The sequence below is a fragment of the Oratosquilla oratoria genome, chromosome 17, assembly GCF_046742065.1.
Source record: "Oratosquilla oratoria isolate Oo_2021 chromosome 17, ASM4674206v1, whole genome shotgun sequence".
Lineage (NCBI taxonomy): Eukaryota > Metazoa > Arthropoda > Malacostraca > Stomatopoda > Squillidae > Oratosquilla > Oratosquilla oratoria.
In genome coordinates this window covers 19,393,834-19,415,683 of record NC_134793.1, presented here as the reverse complement: position 1 = coordinate 19,415,683, position 21,850 = coordinate 19,393,834, and the positions used below count along the sequence as shown (strand labels likewise).

Here is a 21,850-nt window from a genome sequence, read left to right as displayed (position 1 = left end):
AACTTACCCGTTCTAAGTACTGTCTGAGCTGTACAAACATTTTCATTCTTTCTATGTCCTGTTCTTGTTGGTGAGACAACACATCTATCTCTTCACTTCTTGGTGTCAGAAGGGGCTTGTTGAAACCAGCCTAAAAACAAAAACCTTTCTGTTAAGTCTGTTTCAAGCACTTCACATTATACAACTCATCTGCCTTTTTTTCTTATTTTTTTCTTTAATAATTCTTATGACACAAGTTAAGCTGAATTTCATTTTGCTTATATAAATACACGAGAACAATTACCCTTCTCTTCAATTTCCAGTAATTAAAAATAGTCTCTGTGGTCTCCAGGTCAATGTCAAGATAGTTGGACGTATCGAGGACCTCGACATGCTTGTAAAACTCGGACTCAATTTGTCGCAGCTTAGCAGCACGAGCTTGGTTCTTCTGCTCCGATGTTAGATCTTTCTTCTTCTTTGGTGCCCCCTCTTCGACATCACTTTCCCCATCACTTCGGTCCTTTTTACTGGGTTTACTATGCTTCTCGCAGTATGACTGGAACATCACAATAAAATCAATTACCAAGGAAATTATGTCATCTATTAACAAATTATCTACTATTTTTCTTTAAACTTTACTTGATGACTAACAAATTAGAAAGAAGAAGAAGAAGAAGAAGAAGAAGAAGAAGAAACACTATGGATCTTGTAATTTACATTTCTCTCTTAATCTAAGCCAGGATTATATTCCCCAAGACAAAGACTAAAAACTTACATATATAAAACACTATTCCCATGTGAAATAATGGAAAATACAGGATCATATTCCATACATACATGTCAATATCCATACTTATGTTAAAAGCCTTGATAGTCCTAATCTAAAAAATTTTGTTTTCACTGAAGAAATAATATGAAACCCATTGATGCAAACTACAAAACATAATAATGTTTTTTAATGTACCACATAATGTACACAAAACTGAGCCTCCAAAAAGCAGGAGAAATGGCATTATGTGTGACAACAGTGACACAATGAATGGAATTATGTTTATAAACAAATTCCAATGCATGGCATGACATAGTAGAAACTATTCTTTTATTTACTCACTTGCACTATTCTGCGATTGCACACATACATTAAAAACTCTCCCTAATGAAACCTCACCATTTAAGAACTATGCTTTTGAATCACGAGTAAATTGAGAGGGTGTTCGTAGATATCAGAGGATTTTATACAATAAGTGCTTCACTTACCCTTAACTTGACACCATCGTCAGCACTCTCGTCTTCAATTATGGCTCTCATCTCGAGGCCATGCTTGAAAGCACAGGTGACATGGTACGCAGTTTTGCAGGTCTTTACACTGCACTGAATGCAGGCACCTCTTCTTTCTCGGCATAATACGCACACAAGGGCCCATCTACTTTGCTGTTGGATGGACATTTCTATTAACACAACTCATTCTTAACATTCTTCCCATGAAATATTAATACAAAACTAATTAAGACCGGCATATTTTCAACTAAACTATAAACTCCTGATGAGGGAGTTTACAGCATTAACCACTTCAGTATAATGACAGCTACGTAGCTGTCATGAGGCATGAGTGGGTACACAGGGATGCCAGCATCGACATATTGATTATATATTTTTGTAGTTGTACATGAGTTACCCCTGGATTCTGTGAACTGGTTTGATAATGTTTTCTGTGTTTATTATTACTCAAGAGTAAAAGAGAACGAGTAATACAGCAGTGACTTTATATTTTAGAATGCAAGTAGTGTGATGCATCATACATATGGCAGCTGATGCTGCGCAACAATTTGACTCATACTGAAGTGGTTAAACTGAATCATTATATTTTCAACTTTGCAAGAAAACTGTTCTACTACTCACTGGGATATTCGAGATCTTGGTAATAGGCTCCATGCGTTCCACCGAGCCTATGGAAACCTCGGGGATCCAGAGTGCACAAGCTACGTGGGCCCACTTCTGCCCGGACTTGGTAGACTTCATGGCGCCTCCTGCAAAAAACACACAACAAAAGTTATCAATCATATAAATCTAATCAACATCAAAACAATACACATAGAAATGACCCCCAACATATGTGAGTTTCACATTCACAGATTTGCATATTTGTGCCTTTTCCTAGGAGGGTAATAATAAAGTGTGGTGACTTCTGTGCCTTGGGGGATTTAAAGGTGTCATGAGAAATAGGCATCTGGGAATGGATGCAAAGAGAAGATTGTACGAAGAGGTGATTGTGCTGATGGCTTTGTACAGGGCTGAGACTTGGAATTTATGAGAGGCAGTTTGAGAGGAAAAGTTTGAATGTGTTTGAGATGAAATTTCGGAGAAGTATGGCAAGGTTTACTGGGTTGGACAGTGAGAAATAAGGAGGTGACAAGGAGAGCTGGGGTGGAAAAGGGGGTGGGAGATAGGGTTGATGAAAATATTGGGATGGTTTGGGCACATGGAAAGAACAAGTGAAGAAAGATTAGTAAAAGAGATGTGGAAGGTAAAGATAGAGGGAGTGAATTTGAGGGGACGGCTGAGGATGAGATGGATGGATTGAGTGAAGGAGGTGTTGAGCAAGAGGGGAATGTCTGGTAGGGAAGGAAGGGAAAAGGCAGGAGATAGGGATGAGTGGAGAGTGGCTGTGTATAAAGGATACTGCTATGCAAGGAAGGGAGGGTTGGGGAATGGGGTGCTTATGTGTGAATGATATTTTGACAGAGCCCGGAGGGATTTCTCCCTGTCTTATCTTTTTTCTGCATGTGGGGACGAAGAGAGGGGTGTCGCCAATTACGTGAAGCGGCCTTGCTGTGGATGTACTATGTCTTGCTGCACTGCTTCTGACCCAGGGCAGTGGCAGGGAGACTGGGATGACCTATCCACAAGGAGCTCAGATAAGAGGGAAGAAAGGGTGGTGGGAGTGGAATGGGTGGGAGTTGGTTGCCTTTGATTTGGCTACCTTCCTCATAAGGGGAAAAAAATCTTGGTATATAGAGAGGTAGACTTCTAAATAACATTGCAATGAGAGCCTGCCTCTCACTGCATCCTCTTAATTCTCTGCTCATTATTGTTGTATATGGATGATGTTGGAATGCATGAGGTGGAATGGGTGGGAGATGGGGGGTGAGGGAGTATGTATGAGAAATAATTTGATGCAGCCCGAAGGGATTTCTTCCTGTCTTCTCCTTTTCTGCATGAGGGGATGGAGAGGGGGGGTCGCCGATTTAATGAAGCGGCCTTGCTGTGGATGTGCTGTGTCTTGTGACACTGCTTCTGACCCAGGGCAGTGGGCAAGATGCAGGGATGACCCATCATCCAGGAGGTGCCAAGATAAAAGGGAGGGAAGAGGGGAATGTGATGGGAATGGAATGGGTGGGATTGTTCTTTATGCCTTTGTTTTTTGGCAATCTCCCTTGTAAGGGGGAAAAAGGCCTTTAGTATATGTATGTATAACTGTTGTGTCCCCTAACTTCCAGAAATGTTGAATGTTACATATACACTCCTCTGCAGACAATACTACCATCATGAATAACATCAGGGGTTGCCAAAGGGGGAAGTAATGGGGTAAACCAGCTATACAAGTACTGTGTCTCACTGCACTGCTTTCCAATCAGTGTGGCAGAATACAGGCAAACCCTTAACCCAAAGATACTAAGACAGGATGGGTGGGTCAATGTGTTTTATTAGCTTCTGATGTCAATGTATGATTTGACTCAGCCACCCAATGTGTATATGGTAAGATCCTTTGGTGCATATACACACATACATACAAGACAGCATTTGGAAAGAGTAACCACATACTAAAAGGCTGAACTAAAGGAGGAAATATATATAAAGAGAAATAAAATAAATACAGAAAAGGAAGATTGATGTACAACAAAATGGACTTTAGGAAACTAAAGAAATTCTTTCAAAATGCAAATTGGGAAGAATTCTACATTGAAGAGACAAGTGGAAGAGAAATGGACAATCTTGATGGAAATCTATAATGGAGTGAATAAATATGTACCCTGACAGAAACAAGAGAAGGTGTACATTAAATGCTGGCTCAACAGAAGATGCAGTGAGGCAAAAGATGGAAGAGACAAAGCTTGCAAAAGCTTGGAAAAAAATATATATATATATATATATATATATATATATATATATATATATATATATATATATATATATATATATACACACACACATATAAAAAGGAAAATGGCAAATATTTATCAACCATAGAAATGAATATGTAAAAGTGTGCACAGAGGAAAAAAGGAAACTACGAAAAAGAAATTGTAGAAAAATGTAATACATAAAGGAGGAAACAAAGAACCAACTAATTACAGACCACAATATATGAATTTCTAATATCTAAGGGAAAATATATTGTTGTCTAAGGACTGTTAGTATAGAACAACAATGGCCCACACTAACAATCCCTAGACGACAACTCAATATATCTTCCCCAAGTGACTCACAGTCCTGCCTAGTAGCTGTTACTGGTTACCTCAAGAATACCAGTCCTCTACAGGAGAGACCAGGATCAAGACTGACTGACTGACTGACCTTGCAGCCTCAAATCAGCCAACAATTGTAACTATAGATCTTTAGAACTTATTCATATACATACCTTTATTTGGACAGAGGACACAGTCTGGTTTGATGCCAAGTGAGCAGGTTCGACAGTGCCACGAGCCGGATGGAATAGCTGTGATGCCATAGCATGCCTGATGTACACAAATGTTACAAGCATCGCAAAACACCATCTCGTTACCCTCTTCACTGTCAGGCTGTTCAAAGAAACAAAGTAAAGTTACATGTGAATAAAAACTATCTACAACAAATACATATATAATCATAGCTGCTATGGGTATATAATTTTGTAAAGATGTGTGACAAGAATGAATTGTATCAATCGATGAGTTGAGGGCATGTTGCTGTTGACAAGTTTGCTTGCAGTGTCATGAGACTGTGACACTGGAGTTATGAAGAAAACAGATTGCCTTCACGAACTCTAACCAGAGATCCCGAACTTAAGTGGGTGTCTATGTAATACCAGAGTTGAAATCTAAAAACACATGCCTGATCATGTGTGAAGTGCCCTGATATTAACATGTCATCTGTTGTGTTTCTTAAGTCATAAGTAATGTTAGGTGGCCTCTGCAAAGTCTACTTAGGTGAAATCTGTTGAAATAATAATTGTTGCTGCCTGGGTGGGAATGATTTTATGCCTTTTCCTTTTTGGCTACCTCCCTAGTAAAGGGGAAAAAGCCTTGGTATATGTATGTATGTATGCCTGAGTTTCATCAACTGGAAACTAACAGTGCCACAGTGTCTGGCAATGGTCTCTGGGCCCTCCTACAGATCTCTCAGGGAAGAAATGGTGAATAACTGTGTTGTACTTGTATTAATGTAGGAGTGTCACTGGTTTACAGAAGTAGGTGGAGGAAAGCAGTCACATGTTAATTCTCCTTATGTAGAAAGATAGACAACTACTGTCCAAGCTGATAAAGAGATAGGCATACAATTCTACACAAGAACCCTTCATCCCACTAATCCTTCCTACCATGTCCTACGAGCACAGCCAACCCAACCTAACTCGGTACTACACTATACTCCCCCAGACATTAGCTCTACAAAAAAAATCCCCTAACCACTAAGAATCACACTGGCATGACTGCTTTTTGGCCACAACCCAACACTAAAGTACCAACAAAGAGCTGGCCTGGCCACAGATTCAAATAGCCCTAGATGCAATCACTACCATGAAGAAACTGAACACCTCATCCTACATTGCCCTGCCCTCACCCTACTCTGAATTCAGCACAACATTTTAGCCTTGAATGCCATGTAGATTAAGATGAACTATTAATACAGGTTACCTGGGGGCTGTGGGAATCCTACAAGAGCAACTGATTAACTGCAATATCTGTTACCCCCAAGAATTTTCATTACTACATACATCCCATTCATCCTAATTCACCTCCTTACAGTTAAAATCTCCAATTATGATTATCCCTTTATTCAACCAATATTCGAGAAAAAGGATTGTAGTACTCCCCAAGGCAGTTGTAGCTCCTCTTGGGGATCGGTGCCACCTGCGTAGAGCCGGTGGCCGGGGCTGGTTGCCGCCGTTTGGCCCACAACTCTTGCACTTCTAAGCTACCAGAAGAGGCTGGATGACTGCATTGTGAACAGCTGCCCAGGATGTAACACTTCACCCCATACCATACAACACATAATGGAAGACTGCATTATACACAATCATGCACGCAAACAACACTCTATAACGGATTTGTGGGAAAACCCAGTTTTGGCTGTGGCATTCCTTGGGGAGACGGGACTGCTCGGACAGTCTAGGGAACGACGACAACAACAACAACAACCAATATTCGAAGAAGGAATGGGAGACTCATGGCTATATGACCTGTAACAGTAACCAAATTGCCCCATACATACTGAAAGATATATTGTGTTGTCTTGGTAAGGTTGGAGTGGCGCAATGTACGATGACATGTTGCCTTCTGCATGGTGATTGCATCTGGGGCAATTTGGTTCTGTGGCTAGGCCCACTGATTATTGATACTGTACTGGGAACTGTGGATATCATGTAAGAGACCTGGGGCAATGGATGGATTCTCTTTTAATTAGACCTCTGGTTCTAATTTTCAGATTTGCTGCCAGTATCCCTTTATCTACCACTGTCAATCCTCACAACCATTATCACCCAGCTTCCTATTATATCTTCCCTGTCACATCTTATAACTGTGTATCTACCATTCTCCAGTTGTTGGCCAAGATTTCTTGGTAGCTTGGTCTCTATTAAGCACAAAATATCACATTTAGCACAAAGTAACTGATTTCAAACCTGGTCAATTGTAAGCTATCAGTATATGTCACATTAGTTTCCTTGTAATGCCTCCTGCAGTGCCTTGTCCTTTCCTTTTCTCATACAATTATAAGTTTTTATTCTAAAACTGAAAAACTTGCTTCAGCCATCCCATCATTTTCTTATTCATGTCTTTCACTTACAAGTCCCCTCATTTTCATTTGTCCTCACTAACATCCTTCCTAGTCCAAACATTCTTAAGTCTGTCTCTAAATTCCATGACCTCGTATTACATCAACTACCATGGCTTGTGACTTGAACTTGATTTTTTATTGGAGACTTGCCATCCCTTCTGTAATGACCTAAACTAAAATCTTGTTCAATTTGAACTTGTACATTCAAGTCAATCAATCTGTTGGCCCTGGTCCCTGGTGGTTTTGGTGCATCCTGTTATCATTAATAACGGGATGCATATCTTAGTCCTTTTCCATAAATATAGATACATTTTCTCCTCTTGTTTTTCCACCCAAAAAATAATGTGAGCCTCTTTCCAGCCTATAACTATGACAAATTTATTTTTCCTACTACATCCGTGACATGTGATTTCTTTTATACTTTCACCACCCCCTTTTCCATTCTATTCTGTTCTCCCACTTTCCACCATTCCATGGCCTCTCTTTAATTACACATTTTCCTCTCCTGGCATAATAATAATCCTTTCTTCACCTCCATATATTTTTTTTTCACTTCAATATATTGTTTTCCCTTTTTTTGGTGATCTATTTTTCTTAAAATGGGCAAAACCATGACAGTGCTCTTGTTCAAGTGAGTGTCAAAGCCTACACTCATAATCATCCCAAACCCATGACACAAATTTCCTCAAATCTTGGTTGTACAACACTTTCCTCATCTCAAGTTACACTGATATATCTTGAGAGGGTATCTTGCCAAGTTTTTCCTATTCCACCTACTTCACATTTTTCTTTTTCTGAGCCTGAAAAGGGAGTCTTAAATACACATGGATTGTCTGTCAAGCTATAGAGAGTGAAAAAGAGTGGAGGGAGATTGTGAATGGCTGCATGGATGATGTGGCCTGAGGGGGATGTCATTATCTGTTCCATAAATAATTTTGTCTGGATGATGAGGAGGTCTCCGTATGATGAGGTAGTGGGGTTAAACTAATTCTGGCTATTAGGCCCTGCTCTTTTAAGGGATAAACCTACTCACAATGACCTCAGTCCAAGCAATGTGGTAAGAGAGAGGGTTGACTCTTCATTCACAAGATACTGAGATGGGAAGCATGTTAAAACAAGTTTTAATGTGTATGAAGTGGGCACATGCTTTGCCTCGACCACCTCCAGTTATGAAATGTCTTTTTCTTAATTGTTGGATACCACGTTATGGATGCAAAGTTGAAGATGGGTCTTTGGAGTTGTTTATATACAGAGACCAACATTTCTTTCTGCTATCCAAATCCTGTGCCTGCAACTGTTTTAAAGTCTATTCAATTTCTTATTTGCCTTCCCTGCAAGGTCTTATGTGTGGAGTATAGGTCATGTGCGTGTAGAATATCAGGCTCAGTATTTCTGGGTCTTTGTCTAATGAGAGATGCTGACCATTTAATTTGATTACTGGACAATTCTTGAATTCATGGTAACTAATGGTATGCAATACCACTAAGGACTTGTGGAGATGCAAACATTCTGTCTTCTGTAAGCCATAGCTCAACCTTACTAAGGTAAAATTTGTGAAATGTTATCTGCTCACATCACAACCACTACAAAACTGACCATCAAACTACTACACCTACCTTCTCTAGACATCAGCCCTACAGTTATCCCTCCCATGACAAGGAAGAACCACACTGGCATGACTATGTTTAGGTTACAATCCAACCCTAAAACAATATTAACAGAATAGGCATGGACACTGAGGCAAATTGCCCTAGATGCATAATATCTCTTCCATGACTGACATATGGGACAATCTGGTGGGTTTAGCAAGTTACCTGAGAACCATGGGTCTCCTGCAAAAGACCAGGAACAAAAGATTTAACTGCATTGGCTGCTATTTTGTAGCTACAGTGCTGGGCATATGTGAGAGCTCACATATATCCTCTGTCTTCAGTGTGGTCTGCTACCTTCAACCAGTCAATCAATCCCCTCTTTTGCATGACCTACAGTCCCCAGGAAACCAGCAATGACCATTACCTCAGACCAAATCACTCAGTGACGAGATTTCATGTTATTGCCAGGAAAGAGTGAATGTAGGCCAATATAGCAACAGATGATCTACACCTTCCGTGTGGTGACTGTGCACTTAGTGTCTGTTGGCATGGACATAAACATAGGTGAGCCAGTGAAGTCTTCTGTTGAGATTATATTCTCTGCAAGGTTAATTTTTGGGGAAGTTTGTTGAATCTGGCATTCTATTACAATGTTTTGTGATATGTGTGCATGTTTTTGTATGGATGTGGGAATACTGGGGGTATGTTATTTTACACATTTGAATAGAATATTCCCTGTCTTGGGTATTGGCTGCATGTTATTGTGAGGTTAAAATATGCTCAGTGGCATGCAGCTGATACTTTAGGGGTTATATAGGGTGCCCCTATGGACCAAGGGCACACATAATTTTGTCTGTGATAGAGAAAATATCTATTCATATAGAAATTATACTACTTTATCACACTGTGACTGCCCCTCCATTATGCTGCCCCCCCCACTTTTAATAGTCATGTCCCACTTCTCTGAATATATATTTCATTTTTTGCCAAATCTTGTGATAGGGGAGAAAGAATACTGCCACTGAGTGTTCCACTTGGGTCCTAAAAGGTGACAAAAACAGGATGGGGATAGGACTAAGTATTCTACTCTCTGTAGCCCCAAAGAAGACATTCCTAAAAAAAATCAAAGGCATATGAGGAGCTGGGAGTTTTCCAATTAGAACGCTAAGGTTTGGGTCTTTTTATGTGCCTGGATGTGGTACAGATGAGAGTAAAAGGGAAGAGATAGGCAGTATGTTTGTGAGAAGAAAGATGGATGTGTTGGCATTGAGTGAAACTAAGTTGAAAGGGGGTAAGTTTGAGTTTGGGAATATAGTTGGGAGGGTGTCAGGAGTAAAGAGAGGATGAGGGGGAGAAGGGGTGACTATACTAGTAAGTGAAGAGACAGATAAATGTGTGGTGGAATGGAAGGAGTTTTCTTCAAGGTTAATGTGGATGAAGGTGAAACTGGGAAGGGAGATGTGGGTTTTTGTAAGTGCACATGGGTCTGGTTGAGAAGGGTGTTGAGGAAAGGGAGACTTTTTGGATAGATTTAAACAAGTGCATTGAGGGTTTAGGGAGAAATGTCAATATAGTGGCATTGGGAGATCTCAATGCTAGGGTAGATCAACCAATAGATGGAGTGGTTGGAAAGTGTGGAGTGCCGGGAAAAAATTGTAGTAGAGAGTTGATGGTGGAGATGTGTCTAGAGAGTGGATGATAGCACAGTGTATAGGAAGAAAGTCGAGCATAAGCACATGGGAGAGAGTGGTGGATGGATGGGTGGTGGATAGGGCTTTATTGGATTATATAGTGGTAACTAGAACAGTAGGAAGAGTTTTGGATGTACATGTTCTTGAGGGGAGAGAGTGGGGGGAATACCTTTTTTTTTTTTTTTTTTTAGGTAAGTTGAGAGTGGAGGATAAAGAGGAAAAGGACATTAGACTGGGAGGTCCTTAAACTGCTGAAATGAGAAAGACAAGGAGTACAAAAAGAAGCTGACAGGAGAGTGGGAGGGAGTGAAGGAGGAATGGGGAGATTTCAAGTAGTGCCACAAGATGTGCAAAAGTGGTCTGTGGAACAAGGTGGACAGGATGAAATTGAAGGAATGGTAATGAGTGGTGGTATGATAAAGCAAAGATGGTTGTAGAGAAGAACTGAGCATTCACAGATTGGTCACAAAATAGGATGATAGAATCATATGAGAAGTACAAAGAGAAGATAGGTAAAGATTAAGATAAAGGAGGCAAAACGGAGAATAGATGTGAAATGGGGGAAGAGTATGACAGAAAATTTTGAAAGTACTAAAAAGAAGTTTTGGAAAGAAATTAAGAGTGGAAGGAGAGGCAAATCAAGTAGAGATGAAAAGGTAAAAGGTGCAGATGGAGAGATGATAATGAAAGTGATGGTAGAAAGAGGAAGATGGGCAGTGTATTTTAGGGAGTTGCTAAATGTGAAGGAGGATAGGGAGGGAAAGGTAGTTGAAGTGGGAAGTGCTAAGAAAATGACCGTGATGAATGAGGAAAATGGTTGAGAAATAAGAAAAAATAATGTGAAAGCAGTTATTAAAATTATGACTGCAGGTAACACACCTGGATTAGATGGGTGTCATGCAGTGTCTAAGAAAAGAGAGATACAGTGATTGTGAAATGGCTGGTGAGGTTGTTTAATGTTTGTCTAAAAGAGGGTAGAGTGCCAGATGACTGGAGGAGTGCCTCTATAGTTACACTTTACATGAAAAAAGGGGACAAGTGTGAGTGTAGTAATTTCTGAGGGATTAGTTTGAGGAGTGTAGTTGGGAAGGCTTATGGGAGAGTTTTGAGAGAATTATGAGAGGAACAGAGGGAGTAATTGGTGAGAAACAGTGTGGGTTTAGGATAGGTAGGGGTTATGAGGATTAGATTTTTGTGGAATGGCAGATATTCAAGAAAGCTTTAAGAAAAGGTAAGGATGTTTTTTGGGCCTTTATAGATTTGGAAAAGGTTTATAACAAGGTAGACAGGAAGACACTGTGGGGGGTATTACAAATATATGGGATAGGAGGAAAACTGTTAAGAGCTGTCAAGATTTTTTATGAGAGTATTACAGCCTGTGTTAGAATTGGAAATTGAGAGCGTGAGTGATTTGAGGTAAAGGTGGGACTTCGCCAGGGATGTGTCATGTTGCCATGGCTGTTCAATTTATACATTGATAAGGAAGTTAGTGACAGAGTTTGGGAAGGTGTGCAAAAGAAGGAAGTTGAAGATAAATGTGGTTAAAAGGTGATGAGATGTACAGGGGAGAGGATGGCAGCAAATTGTGAGTATTAAGTGAGAGACTGGAGGAAGTGGATAGTTTTAGATACTTCAGGGCGAATGTGGTGGGAAAGGGAGGAGTGGAGGTAGTGGTAGCATGCAGATTGAGAGCAAGTAAATGCCTTGGGAGGATTAAAAAGTGTTATGAGAAACAGACATTTGGGAATGGATGCTAAGGAGATTATATGAAGGGGTGGTTGTGCCAACAGCACTGTATGGGGCAGAAACATGGAACATAAGAGAGAAAGATTAGGAAGGGGGTGAATGGGACTGGAGTAGGTGGGAGCGTTTTTTTTTTTTTTTGCCTTTGTTTTTTGGCTACCTCCCTTGTGAGGAGGAAAAGGCCATTGGTATATGTATGTGTGAGATGCAATGCCTGAGAAATATGGTAAGGGTTACTAGGCTGGATGCATGCATGAGGGGGAGTGTGTGGGGGATGGGGGTGAGGTAGTATATGTGAAAAATAAATTGACACTGCCCAAAGGGATTTCTCCCTATCTTCTCCATTTCTGCATGAGGGTACGGAAAGGAGGAGGTCACTGATTTAACAAAGCGGCCTTGCTGTGGATGTGCTGTGTCTTGTGACACTGCTTCTGACCCAGGGTAGCGGGCAAGATGCAGGGATGACCCGTCATCCAGGAGGAACCAAGATATGAGGGAGGGAAGGGGGTGGATGAGAGTTGAGTATGTGGGGATGGAAGGGGGGGGGGAGTGGTTTCTATGCTTTTGTTTTTGGCTACCTCCCTTGTTAGAGGGGGAAAAGCCTTTGGTACATGTGTATGTATGTATGTACTAGGCTGGATAGAAGGAAAAATGAGGTGTGAGGTGAGGAGAAGAGTGGGGAGTGCAAAGGGAGATGGTGTTGATGAAAGAGTATTGGGATGATTTGGACACATGGAAAGAATGAGTGAAGAAAGATTAGTGAAAGAGTTGTGGACAGCAGAGGGGGAGGGAGTGAACAGGAGGGGGCGACCGAAGATGAGATGGATGAATGGGGTAAAAGGGGCATTGAAAAGAGGGAAACGTCTGTTGTGGAAGGAGGGGAGAGGACAGAAGATAGGGGTGTGTGGAGAATGGTTGTGTATGGACGATGCTGGGATGCATGGAAGGGAGTGGGTGGGGGATGGGAGGGTGAGGGAGTATGTGTGAATGATATCTGAACACAGCCCAAAGGGATCTCTCACCATCTTCTCTTTTTCTGCATGAGGGGAAGGAAAGGGGGGGGGGGAGGTCGCCAATTAAGTAAAGCAGCTTTGCTGTGGATGTGCCATGTCTTCCTGCATTGCTTCTGACCCAGGTCATGGGCAAGATGCAGGGATGACCTGTCATCCAGTAGGAGCCAAGAAAAGAGGGAGGGAAGGGTAGTGAATGGGAGTGGAGTATGTGGGGATGAAATGGGTGGGAGTGAATTTATGCCTTTGACTTCAGCTACCTCCCTTGTAAGGGAGAAAAAGCCATTGGTATTTGTATGTAGTAGAGACTGTGTTGGAACTGGAAATGGAGAGAGTGAGTGGTCTGAGGTAAAGGTGGGACTTTGCCAGGGATGTGTCATGTTAACATGGGTGTTCAATTTATACATGGATGGGGTGGTGCAAGAGGTAAATGCATGGGTAATGGGCCAGGGATTGGAGATGGTTAAAGAAAATGGAGAAAATGGGAAATGTGCCAGTTGTTGTTTGCTGATGACTCTGTGATTGTAGCAGGATCAGGGGAGGGATTAAGGAAGTTAGTAATGGAGTTTGGGAAGGTATGCAAAATAAGGAACTTGAAGATAAATGTGGGTAAAAGTAAGGTGATGAGATGTACAAGGGGTGAGGATGGCAGCAAATTAGAAATGAAAATCAAGGGAGAGAGACTGGAGGAAGTAGATAGTTTTTGATACTTCAGGGCGAATGTGGTGGGCAAGGGAGTAGTGGAGGTGGAGGTAGAATGTAGATTGTGAGAAGCAAGTAAATGCCTTGGGGGATTAAAAAGTGTAATGAGAAATAGACATTTGGGAATGGATGCGAAGAGATGGTATGAAAGGGTGATTGTGCTGACAGCACTGTATGGGGCAGAAAAATGGAACATAAGAGAGGAAGAGTTTAAATGTGTTTGAGAAGAAATGCCTGTGAAGTATGGTAGGGGTTACTTGGCTGGACAGAATGAGTAACAAGGTAAGAAGAGTGTGGGTTGAAAGGGAGCTGATGAAAGAGTATTGGGATGATTTGGACACATGGAAAGAGTGAGTGAAGAAAGATAATAAAAGAGGTGTGACGTGGAAAGCAGAGATGGAGGGAGTGAACAGGAGGGGACGACCAAGGATGAGATGGATGGATGGGGTAAAAGGGGCATTGGGAAAGAAGGGAGATGACAGAAGACAGGGGTGATTGGAGAATGGTTATGTATGGATAACACTGTGATGCATGGGGTGTGGGAGTATGTGTAAATGATATTTTGACACAGCCCGAAGGGATTTCTCCCCATCTTCTCTTTTTCTGCATGAGGAGATGGAGAGGGGGGATTGCCAATTAAATGAAGTGGCCTTACTGTGTTTTGCTGCATTGCTTCTGACCCAGGGCAGTGGTCAAGATACAGGGATGGCCCCTCATCCAGGAGGAGCCAAGAAAAGAGGGAGGGTGGTGAATGGGAGTGGAGTATATGGGGATGAAATGGGTGGGGGCAAATTTATGCCTTTGACTTTGGCTACCTCCCTTGTAATGGGGAAAAGCCCTTGGTATATGTATGTATGAATAGAATACTGCCGGGGTTGTCTTCTTGTTGGATTTGGTGGGCTGTGTTTGTATTGTGAGGTGTGTGTGGTTTTGAGGGTTCTTGCTGGGAACTGTGATTTATTTTTATGGTTTCTGAATATTCCACTTTTTTTCTTTTTCTTTTCTTTTTTTTTGGGGGGGGCAGTCATTACTCTTGGATGTTTTATTCTGTGTTGTTTGTGGAATATCTGATGATTTCTGGGGAGGGCAGAGCAAAGTCTTCGATTCTACTATTTTTTCGCCAATGTTCTAGTAAGCTCGGGTGTTCTTAGTAATTATTCTATCGTTGTAATGTTGGGTTAATATCACCTGGGTTGTTGGGTTAATATCACTTTGGAAAGGATTGAAAGAAAGAAGGTAAGAAAGTGATTAAAACAACATGCAACTATTTCTAAGTCTACTTACCGATCTGCAGACATCACAAATCACATCTTCATCGTATTCAATGGAGAGTGATTCTTCAGCCTTGAGTATCTTCTGGATGTTTTCCCAACAACTCTCCTCCAGGTGCTCCATCATCATCTCAAAAATGAGCGATGGCACTGGTTCGGCTCCTGTTGACGGTCAAAGATACCATCTCACATTTTGTACACAAATTATAGCATTACCTTTTTTTTTTTAAGCTCGAATCCTCTGCTTGTGCAAGTGAATAACTTATGATGGCCATATAATTAAATCAGAAAGTTAGTTACATCCACTTACCCATTCTGGCTCTCTCTCCGTTGTAAGCTCTCAACCACTTGTCATCCAGGTCATCCATATCATACCGACACATCTTTTCTGCCTTCGTAGGCATGTTGCTAAGAATGTGAATCTCGTTGCGAAAGAAGTCGTCATGGTTGACTCGGATGAATTTGTTCTTGGGTCTAGAATGAAATAGGACACAAAATATTAGTCATCAAAATGGAAAACTCCTAAAACAAAACAAGTAACTAACTTCCTCATATGACAACATTCACACCCTCCCACCAAACACAAAAACATGAGAAACCATACATGATTTCTCCTTAGATCATGTCCCAGTACAGATTACTACATAACTAGAAGGCAAAATAATACCAACATACATGAAAAAAAGGAGGAAGAAGCAGCAAACAAATTGGCAAAGCAGAGGAAATGGAAAATAAATTGGAGACTCTTAGTAAAGACCAGTTTTAATCTATCAACAAAGCAGTAGAAGAAATGGCAATGACTATTCAGAAAGCCAGTACAAGATGTATTCCTGGAGGCCCAAGGAAAAAATAACCCCATCTCCACACCAGATCGCCACACTCCTAAATAAGGAAGGAAAACAAACTAAAATCCAAACAAAAAACTCACAGAACAAGTGAAAGAAAGGCTACGCCAACTATAAAAAAGACAACCGAGCTATCGACCTAATGCCCATAGTCTCTCTTGCAGAAGACCCATGACCTCCAAGAAACTGGCAACAGCTCCTGGGTGAGACAATAAGTCCCTTAGGAAAGATAAACTGTGTTGTTGTCTGGGGATTGTGAGCGTATAGTATGAGGTGTTCTGTGTTCTCTGTACAGTGCTTGCATATGGGGCAGTTTGAATCCATGGCCAGGCCTATTCTGTGTTGATACTGCTGCAATGTTCCATGGTGTCTCATGTGCAGGCAAGCCAGTATGGTTCTTATCAGGTTCAGGAGGGTTATTTTCTAGCTTATGTCTTGGGGTTGTTGGCGTATCAAGTTTGGTGGTCTGTCTTAAGAACAGACATCATTTAGTAATCTAAGTGTGTATGTGTTTATATATGGTACTGGTGGTAGACTGTTATGTTTAAACAGTATACTGCTAATGTGTTTTTTTTTTTGCATTCTATTGGTGGTGTTTGTAAAATGTAGCGTGAAGGGTGTGTGGCGTTTGGGGTTCTGGCATAGAATTGTGTTCCTGTCATTTTCATGTAAGAGTTTTATTGGGGATTTTGGTTCCTGTAAGACATTATAAAACAAGAAGAAAAATCCAATCAGTCCAATATACTGCCCTCGAACTCTCTTGTATAGGACCCACGGCCTCCAAGAAACTGGTAAGAGCCTCCGGGTGGGATCACAAAAGATATCGTGTTGTTGTCTGTGGATTGTCAGTGTGGGGTTGTTGTAATATAAGGTGTTCTATGTCTTCTATGTGACAGTTGCATCTGGGTCAGTTTGAATCCAAGACAAGCTTATTTTGAGTTTGTACTGTCTCAATGATGGATGGTGACCTGAGCACAGGCATGCTAGTGTGGTTCTTAGTAGATGTGGGAGGGTTTTCACTGTAGGACTTATACCTGAGGACTGTTGTTGAATTGAGTTTGGTGGTCTTTAATGAAGGGTTTATTTAGCTATTTGGGTAAGAATGTGTTTCTGTGAGAACTTTTTGTATAGTTTGGGTGGTAGGTTGTGGTTGATGTTTGTATGCTGCTGGTGTAGTTTTTCATTGCATTCTGTTGGTGGTGCTTATGAAATATAATGTGAAGGATATGTGTGGTTCTGGCGTAGATTTGTGTTCGTTATCTCCATGTGGTGTCTATGGGAAGGCTTTTGGTTTCTGCAGGACATTATAAAACTAATAAACAAGAAGAAAGAAAATGGAAAAATACACACATACAATAGATGGGAAACCATATCTTAAATGTGAAGAGCTACAAAAATGACAAAAACTTAAAAACAAAACCTGCCCTCTCATCATGAAACAGTTGGACCCCTTCTCTAACAAAAGTGCAGAAGGATATAATGCAGAAGAAATAAAATAAAATTAATAATTAATAAATTAATAAAATAAATTAATAAAAAATGTGGAATTCCAATGTTGAAGACACAGATAAGGTCTTGAACATCCACCTACAAAATTCGTACATTCAACCACTTCTGGTTACACAACAAAATTCCAATTAACAGGAAAAGAGCCATGTCAAAACGAAACCAACCACCATGAAACTCAGTATTAGACCAAACTTCCTCCAGTCACTTCTTCCTTTATACTGGGTACCCAACACTCCATGTAGCAGCTCAACAATACTGCCACCTGGTGTCTGCTCACTCAACCACACAAATCCAATATGGCTGCCCTCAACCAAATGACAACAATAAACACTCCAACAATACTCAGTCTTTTCTCTTTTCCCTCCTTCCCCCAAGTATCTATAAGTCAAGGAAACCTACTGACCGGAGAGGGCTTCTCACAAACGCTGGGCCGAGGTCCCCCTCTTAGTAAGGCAGTCAGCAAGTTGCTTGGAGGAGTTAATTTCACCATGTGACAACATATCCTTCAGCAGTGCAATGTTGATGCGAAGACAATGATCCTCCACACTATGAGAAGAATTCAAGGCTTCCACCAAACTCTTGTTATCAACCAAGCAGTGTACAGCTAAGGTCTGATATTTGACAATGTCTCTGATAATCTGTCCAAGATAGGAAGCAGCCTCAGTGCACTCAACAAGTGCCAGGGTTTCAGCAGACAATGTGGATTTCACCACTCAGCGCAACTTCCTCAATTGCCAATAAATTGGGCATCTTCTTCCTTCCACATCCTTGAGAAAAATCACAAATCCTCCCTGAGAGACACCATCAGATAGGTTCCCAAAGGAAGCTTCTGAAAAGCACTCAATTATACAGTCCTCTACAGCTGACAGCTTTCTAAACAGCAAGCAAAAGTGAACATCCACAACTCGGTTGATAATCTTAGTCTCACAGCATCAATTAATGTGACATTAGTACAATGTCTGCTTAGTTCTCACACATCAAAGGCAATGTCAGGTCTTATTTGTGTAGTTATCCAGCTCAGCTGACCAATCAGAGCACTGAATTCTTTCTTCTCATTGTCCAACAGCTCACTGGACTTGGCTGTCAACCTGCAACATCTCAAACTCAGTGGTGTGAGCAGATTGGCATAGCTATACTGGCCAACCATTATACCTTCAGCTGTAGTGCCCACTTCCAGACCTATGTACTTAATGGTAGATGATGCCGTGCTCCCAATACAGAACTCTCCTTGAAGAACATAACCTTCTCCTGGACCACCCCAGTGCCAATCCAGAGAAAATTATCCACATATACACATATGATACCATGAAGTTCACTACCATAATACCAAGAAAACAATGATGGTTTGAGTGGACACATCTCAGTTGACAGAATAGTAGCTGACTCTTGACACACAAGTACCACATTCTTTCTGTGTCACAAAGACCGTACACCATCTTTTTCAGTCTCCAATGCTGACCACTATAATATTCTGGGGGAGGACACAAGTAAACCTCTTGCTCTATGTAGTTGCCCTGAAGGTAAGCTGACTTCACATCCAGGTTGTGACACTCCCAACCAAATGCAGAAGACATTGCCAGAGCCAATCGGATAGATTCTTTACAAGCTGGGGAGTCCTTCCTAAAGCCAGATGTGTCCTCCTCAAAACCCTTTGCTACATGGCACACCTTGATTATAGGGCTTCCATCAGCGGCTGTACCACTCTGAACACATCGCTTCCTGTTCGATTAGCGAAGTTAAGCAGCGTTGGGTCTGGTTAGTACTTGGATGGGTGACCACCTAGGAACACCAGATGCTGGTGGTATTTATTGGAAGCTCGCTGACTGAGCGAGTTAGGGCGTCGTTACCTGCGGCGAAGATTGAGGGGATGGCAGTTCGAATCCTGCCACCAGCGAAGTTGAACCAAGGGCATGGTTCATTAAATTCCACGCTACAAAGCCCTCTGTGAGGGACCCCGTCCTAGCCTTCTGATAGGTGGGAGCTTGTGACGTTAAACCATATCATCATCATCTTTCACTTTTTCTGTGATAACCCACACAGATATAAATTTACTGTCCTCTGTCCTCCACCTCCTCATAAAAAAAAAAATTCTCCCAATTTTGTACTTCCACCTCCTTTGCTTTTATCACTTCTTCTTTGGAGTATAACTAGAATATCTCCACTTCATCAGGGACCACTTCCAATTCTACAACTTCCAAAAAATCCACACACTCTACACTCCCATCAGAGTCCTTTTGGAAGTTGAACCCATTCTTATATTTTTCTTTAGCTTTACCCCCTCTGCTCACTATTCTTTCAGACGTACTCACCAGTTTTTTTCATTCAGTCCTTGGATCCTTTGTCCCACTAACAGTTTAAATGGTCTTGTTTCTCTTCGAGAGTTCTCTGGCAATTCAGAGTTGCTTACAATATCATTTTGTCCTTGTTGTACCTCCTGTACCTCATCACTATCATCTACTTCCTCAGTGTTTTCAAATGTCGATGCAGATCAAGCAAACCCCTCTGAATCCTCATCTACCTCCTCCTGATCACATATGCCTTCCATATTCATCAATGTCTCTGGAATGGCAACAGATGATCCAACGCAAGTCTGAGGGCAATCTGTCTGAGACCTCAGGGGAAGTTTGGATAACTGGCAAATAAGGGCTCCCATGACAAACCAGAACCTGCAAATAAATACGCCGGACCGTGCCATAGCTGATTATCATTACGCTTAAAGTACACCTCATCGCCATTGTGAAGGTCACTTATCTCTGTTGTGTACACATTATGACGCAAGGCTCTCTTGATCCTTTAACTAGATTAATTTTTGAGGTACTTCCTTCGAGTCAAGTGCAGAGCATTCAAGTTTTGTCATACAATATCCAAGCCAGAAACATACTCTCGAGCAGGCAAGGAGCTACTGGTGGAAGATGGCACTGCAGAATTGAACCAAATACTAATTGGTTTGAGCTAAAGTTTGAATTATTCTCCAAAGCATTATGGACTGACACCACCCAAGCCAAGGCTACATCGTTATCACACTTTATATCCTCAAACACTTTTACCACTGTGTCACCAATTATAGCATTCAATCGTCCATATGTGCCATTGCTCCACAGACTTTCTGCAGCAATGGTTACAATTTTAACATCAAACAGATTGCCAAGTTCTCTCATGTCACTATTATTAAATTCAAGTCCATTGTCAGAGAGAAGTTTCCTTGGAGCACCAAACAATGAAATCCAATTTCTGAAGACGCTGCCAACCACTGTCTTACCAGACTTGTTGGTGATGGCTGATGCCACACAATATCTTGTAGCAAGATCTAATATGATAAGAAACAGATGTTGCTGTACCTGTTTCAGATCCATTGCAATTACTTCATTAAATTCCTCTGCCATCTGCACTGACAACTGGTATAGGTTTTGGGTGTTTATACTTTATACTACCTTCAACTTCCCCCATCTATTCAAAATCTTCACTGAATCCTTACCAAAATCAAGGACAATTTTTCCTTTTTTTCATTGACTGCTTACTAATCAGAAGTGGAAGATTGCACTCAACAACATCTGTTGACAGCTCTGATCTCACACCTCCAGTCCAACATGGAAGTACTACATGCATAATGGATCTACAGGTTACATCATCACCAAATTTAAATGTAAAATTACATTTTTCTTCTCTCACTATTGCCAACTCTTCATTGCACAGGCTGTCCAAATAATTATCCAACCACTGTTGATCGCTAACTGTAGTCGAACAACCAATATACCACAATTTCAAGACTCCTTGACCAAATGCATAAATCTTAGTCTGTTTGATATTTTCATCACTGGCATATCCAACAAATTCTGACATTTGTATCACGTTCCTCACTATTACCACCAGTATCTCATTCATCAATACCCCTAAATAACACCACATTATTTCTGTACGAATGCAGACAATATTGAGCCCAATGGTAATGCGAATCACATATCACACATCGTGAAACTTGGCCATCACGATCCAGAGGATTTCTTCAAATAATCCTTTGGTCACTCAAGTCAACTTGTGTCGACATTTCTACTCCTCTTCCTCTTCTTTGAAATCTGTATCTGTGTGATGATCTATATGGTCGCTGTCCATAGGTGGCACAATAGACCTCTTTATTATTGCCATAAAAAAACAGGCTCAGGTTTAATGATTGACGGGCACTGCACTCATGTCCACATCTGATTCCTGAGTTGAGTGCACACTCAATTGTTGACCAAGGGCACATTTTAAAGTAGATTTCGTATTAGCATAATTGATTTTGGAGATTGCTGACATCACAATTTGTCTCACGCTCAGCCAAATTGCTTGAAGCAAAAAGCATAAAAGCCATCACAGAGTTTGGCAGTGTCATTCATTCCTGTGTAAACTTAAAATATCTTATGTTCAAACTCACATACATATTCAATAATATTCTTGCTATTTCTTCTGAAATTATATTAATTATGAAATGCCGTAAAT

General features: G+C 41.1%; 1 protein-coding gene and 1 pseudogene across 4 annotated transcripts in view; one reads left to right on the top strand and one right to left on the bottom strand.

Moving 5' to 3' along the window:
- Positions 1-21,850, bottom strand: part of LOC143034484 (uncharacterized) — a 41,362-nt gene that overhangs the window by 10,701 nt on the left and 8,811 nt on the right. For all 4 annotated transcript variants that reach the window (XM_076200596.1, XM_076200595.1, XM_076200598.1 and 1 more), the window contains exons 4-10: positions 15,331-15,494; positions 15,034-15,182; positions 4,619-4,778; positions 1,879-2,006; positions 1,237-1,410; positions 284-535; positions 8-130 (exon numbers count right to left, since the gene is read on the bottom strand). In XM_076200596.1, the coding sequence (XP_076056711.1) occupies positions 8-130; positions 284-535; positions 1,237-1,410; positions 1,879-2,006; positions 4,619-4,778; positions 15,034-15,182; positions 15,331-15,494 (1,150 nt within the window). The remainder of the gene's footprint in view (positions 1-7; positions 131-283; positions 536-1,236; positions 1,411-1,878; positions 2,007-4,618; positions 4,779-15,033; positions 15,183-15,330; positions 15,495-21,850) is intronic.
- On the top strand, positions 19,060-19,178 carry LOC143034712 (5S ribosomal RNA; annotated as a pseudogene).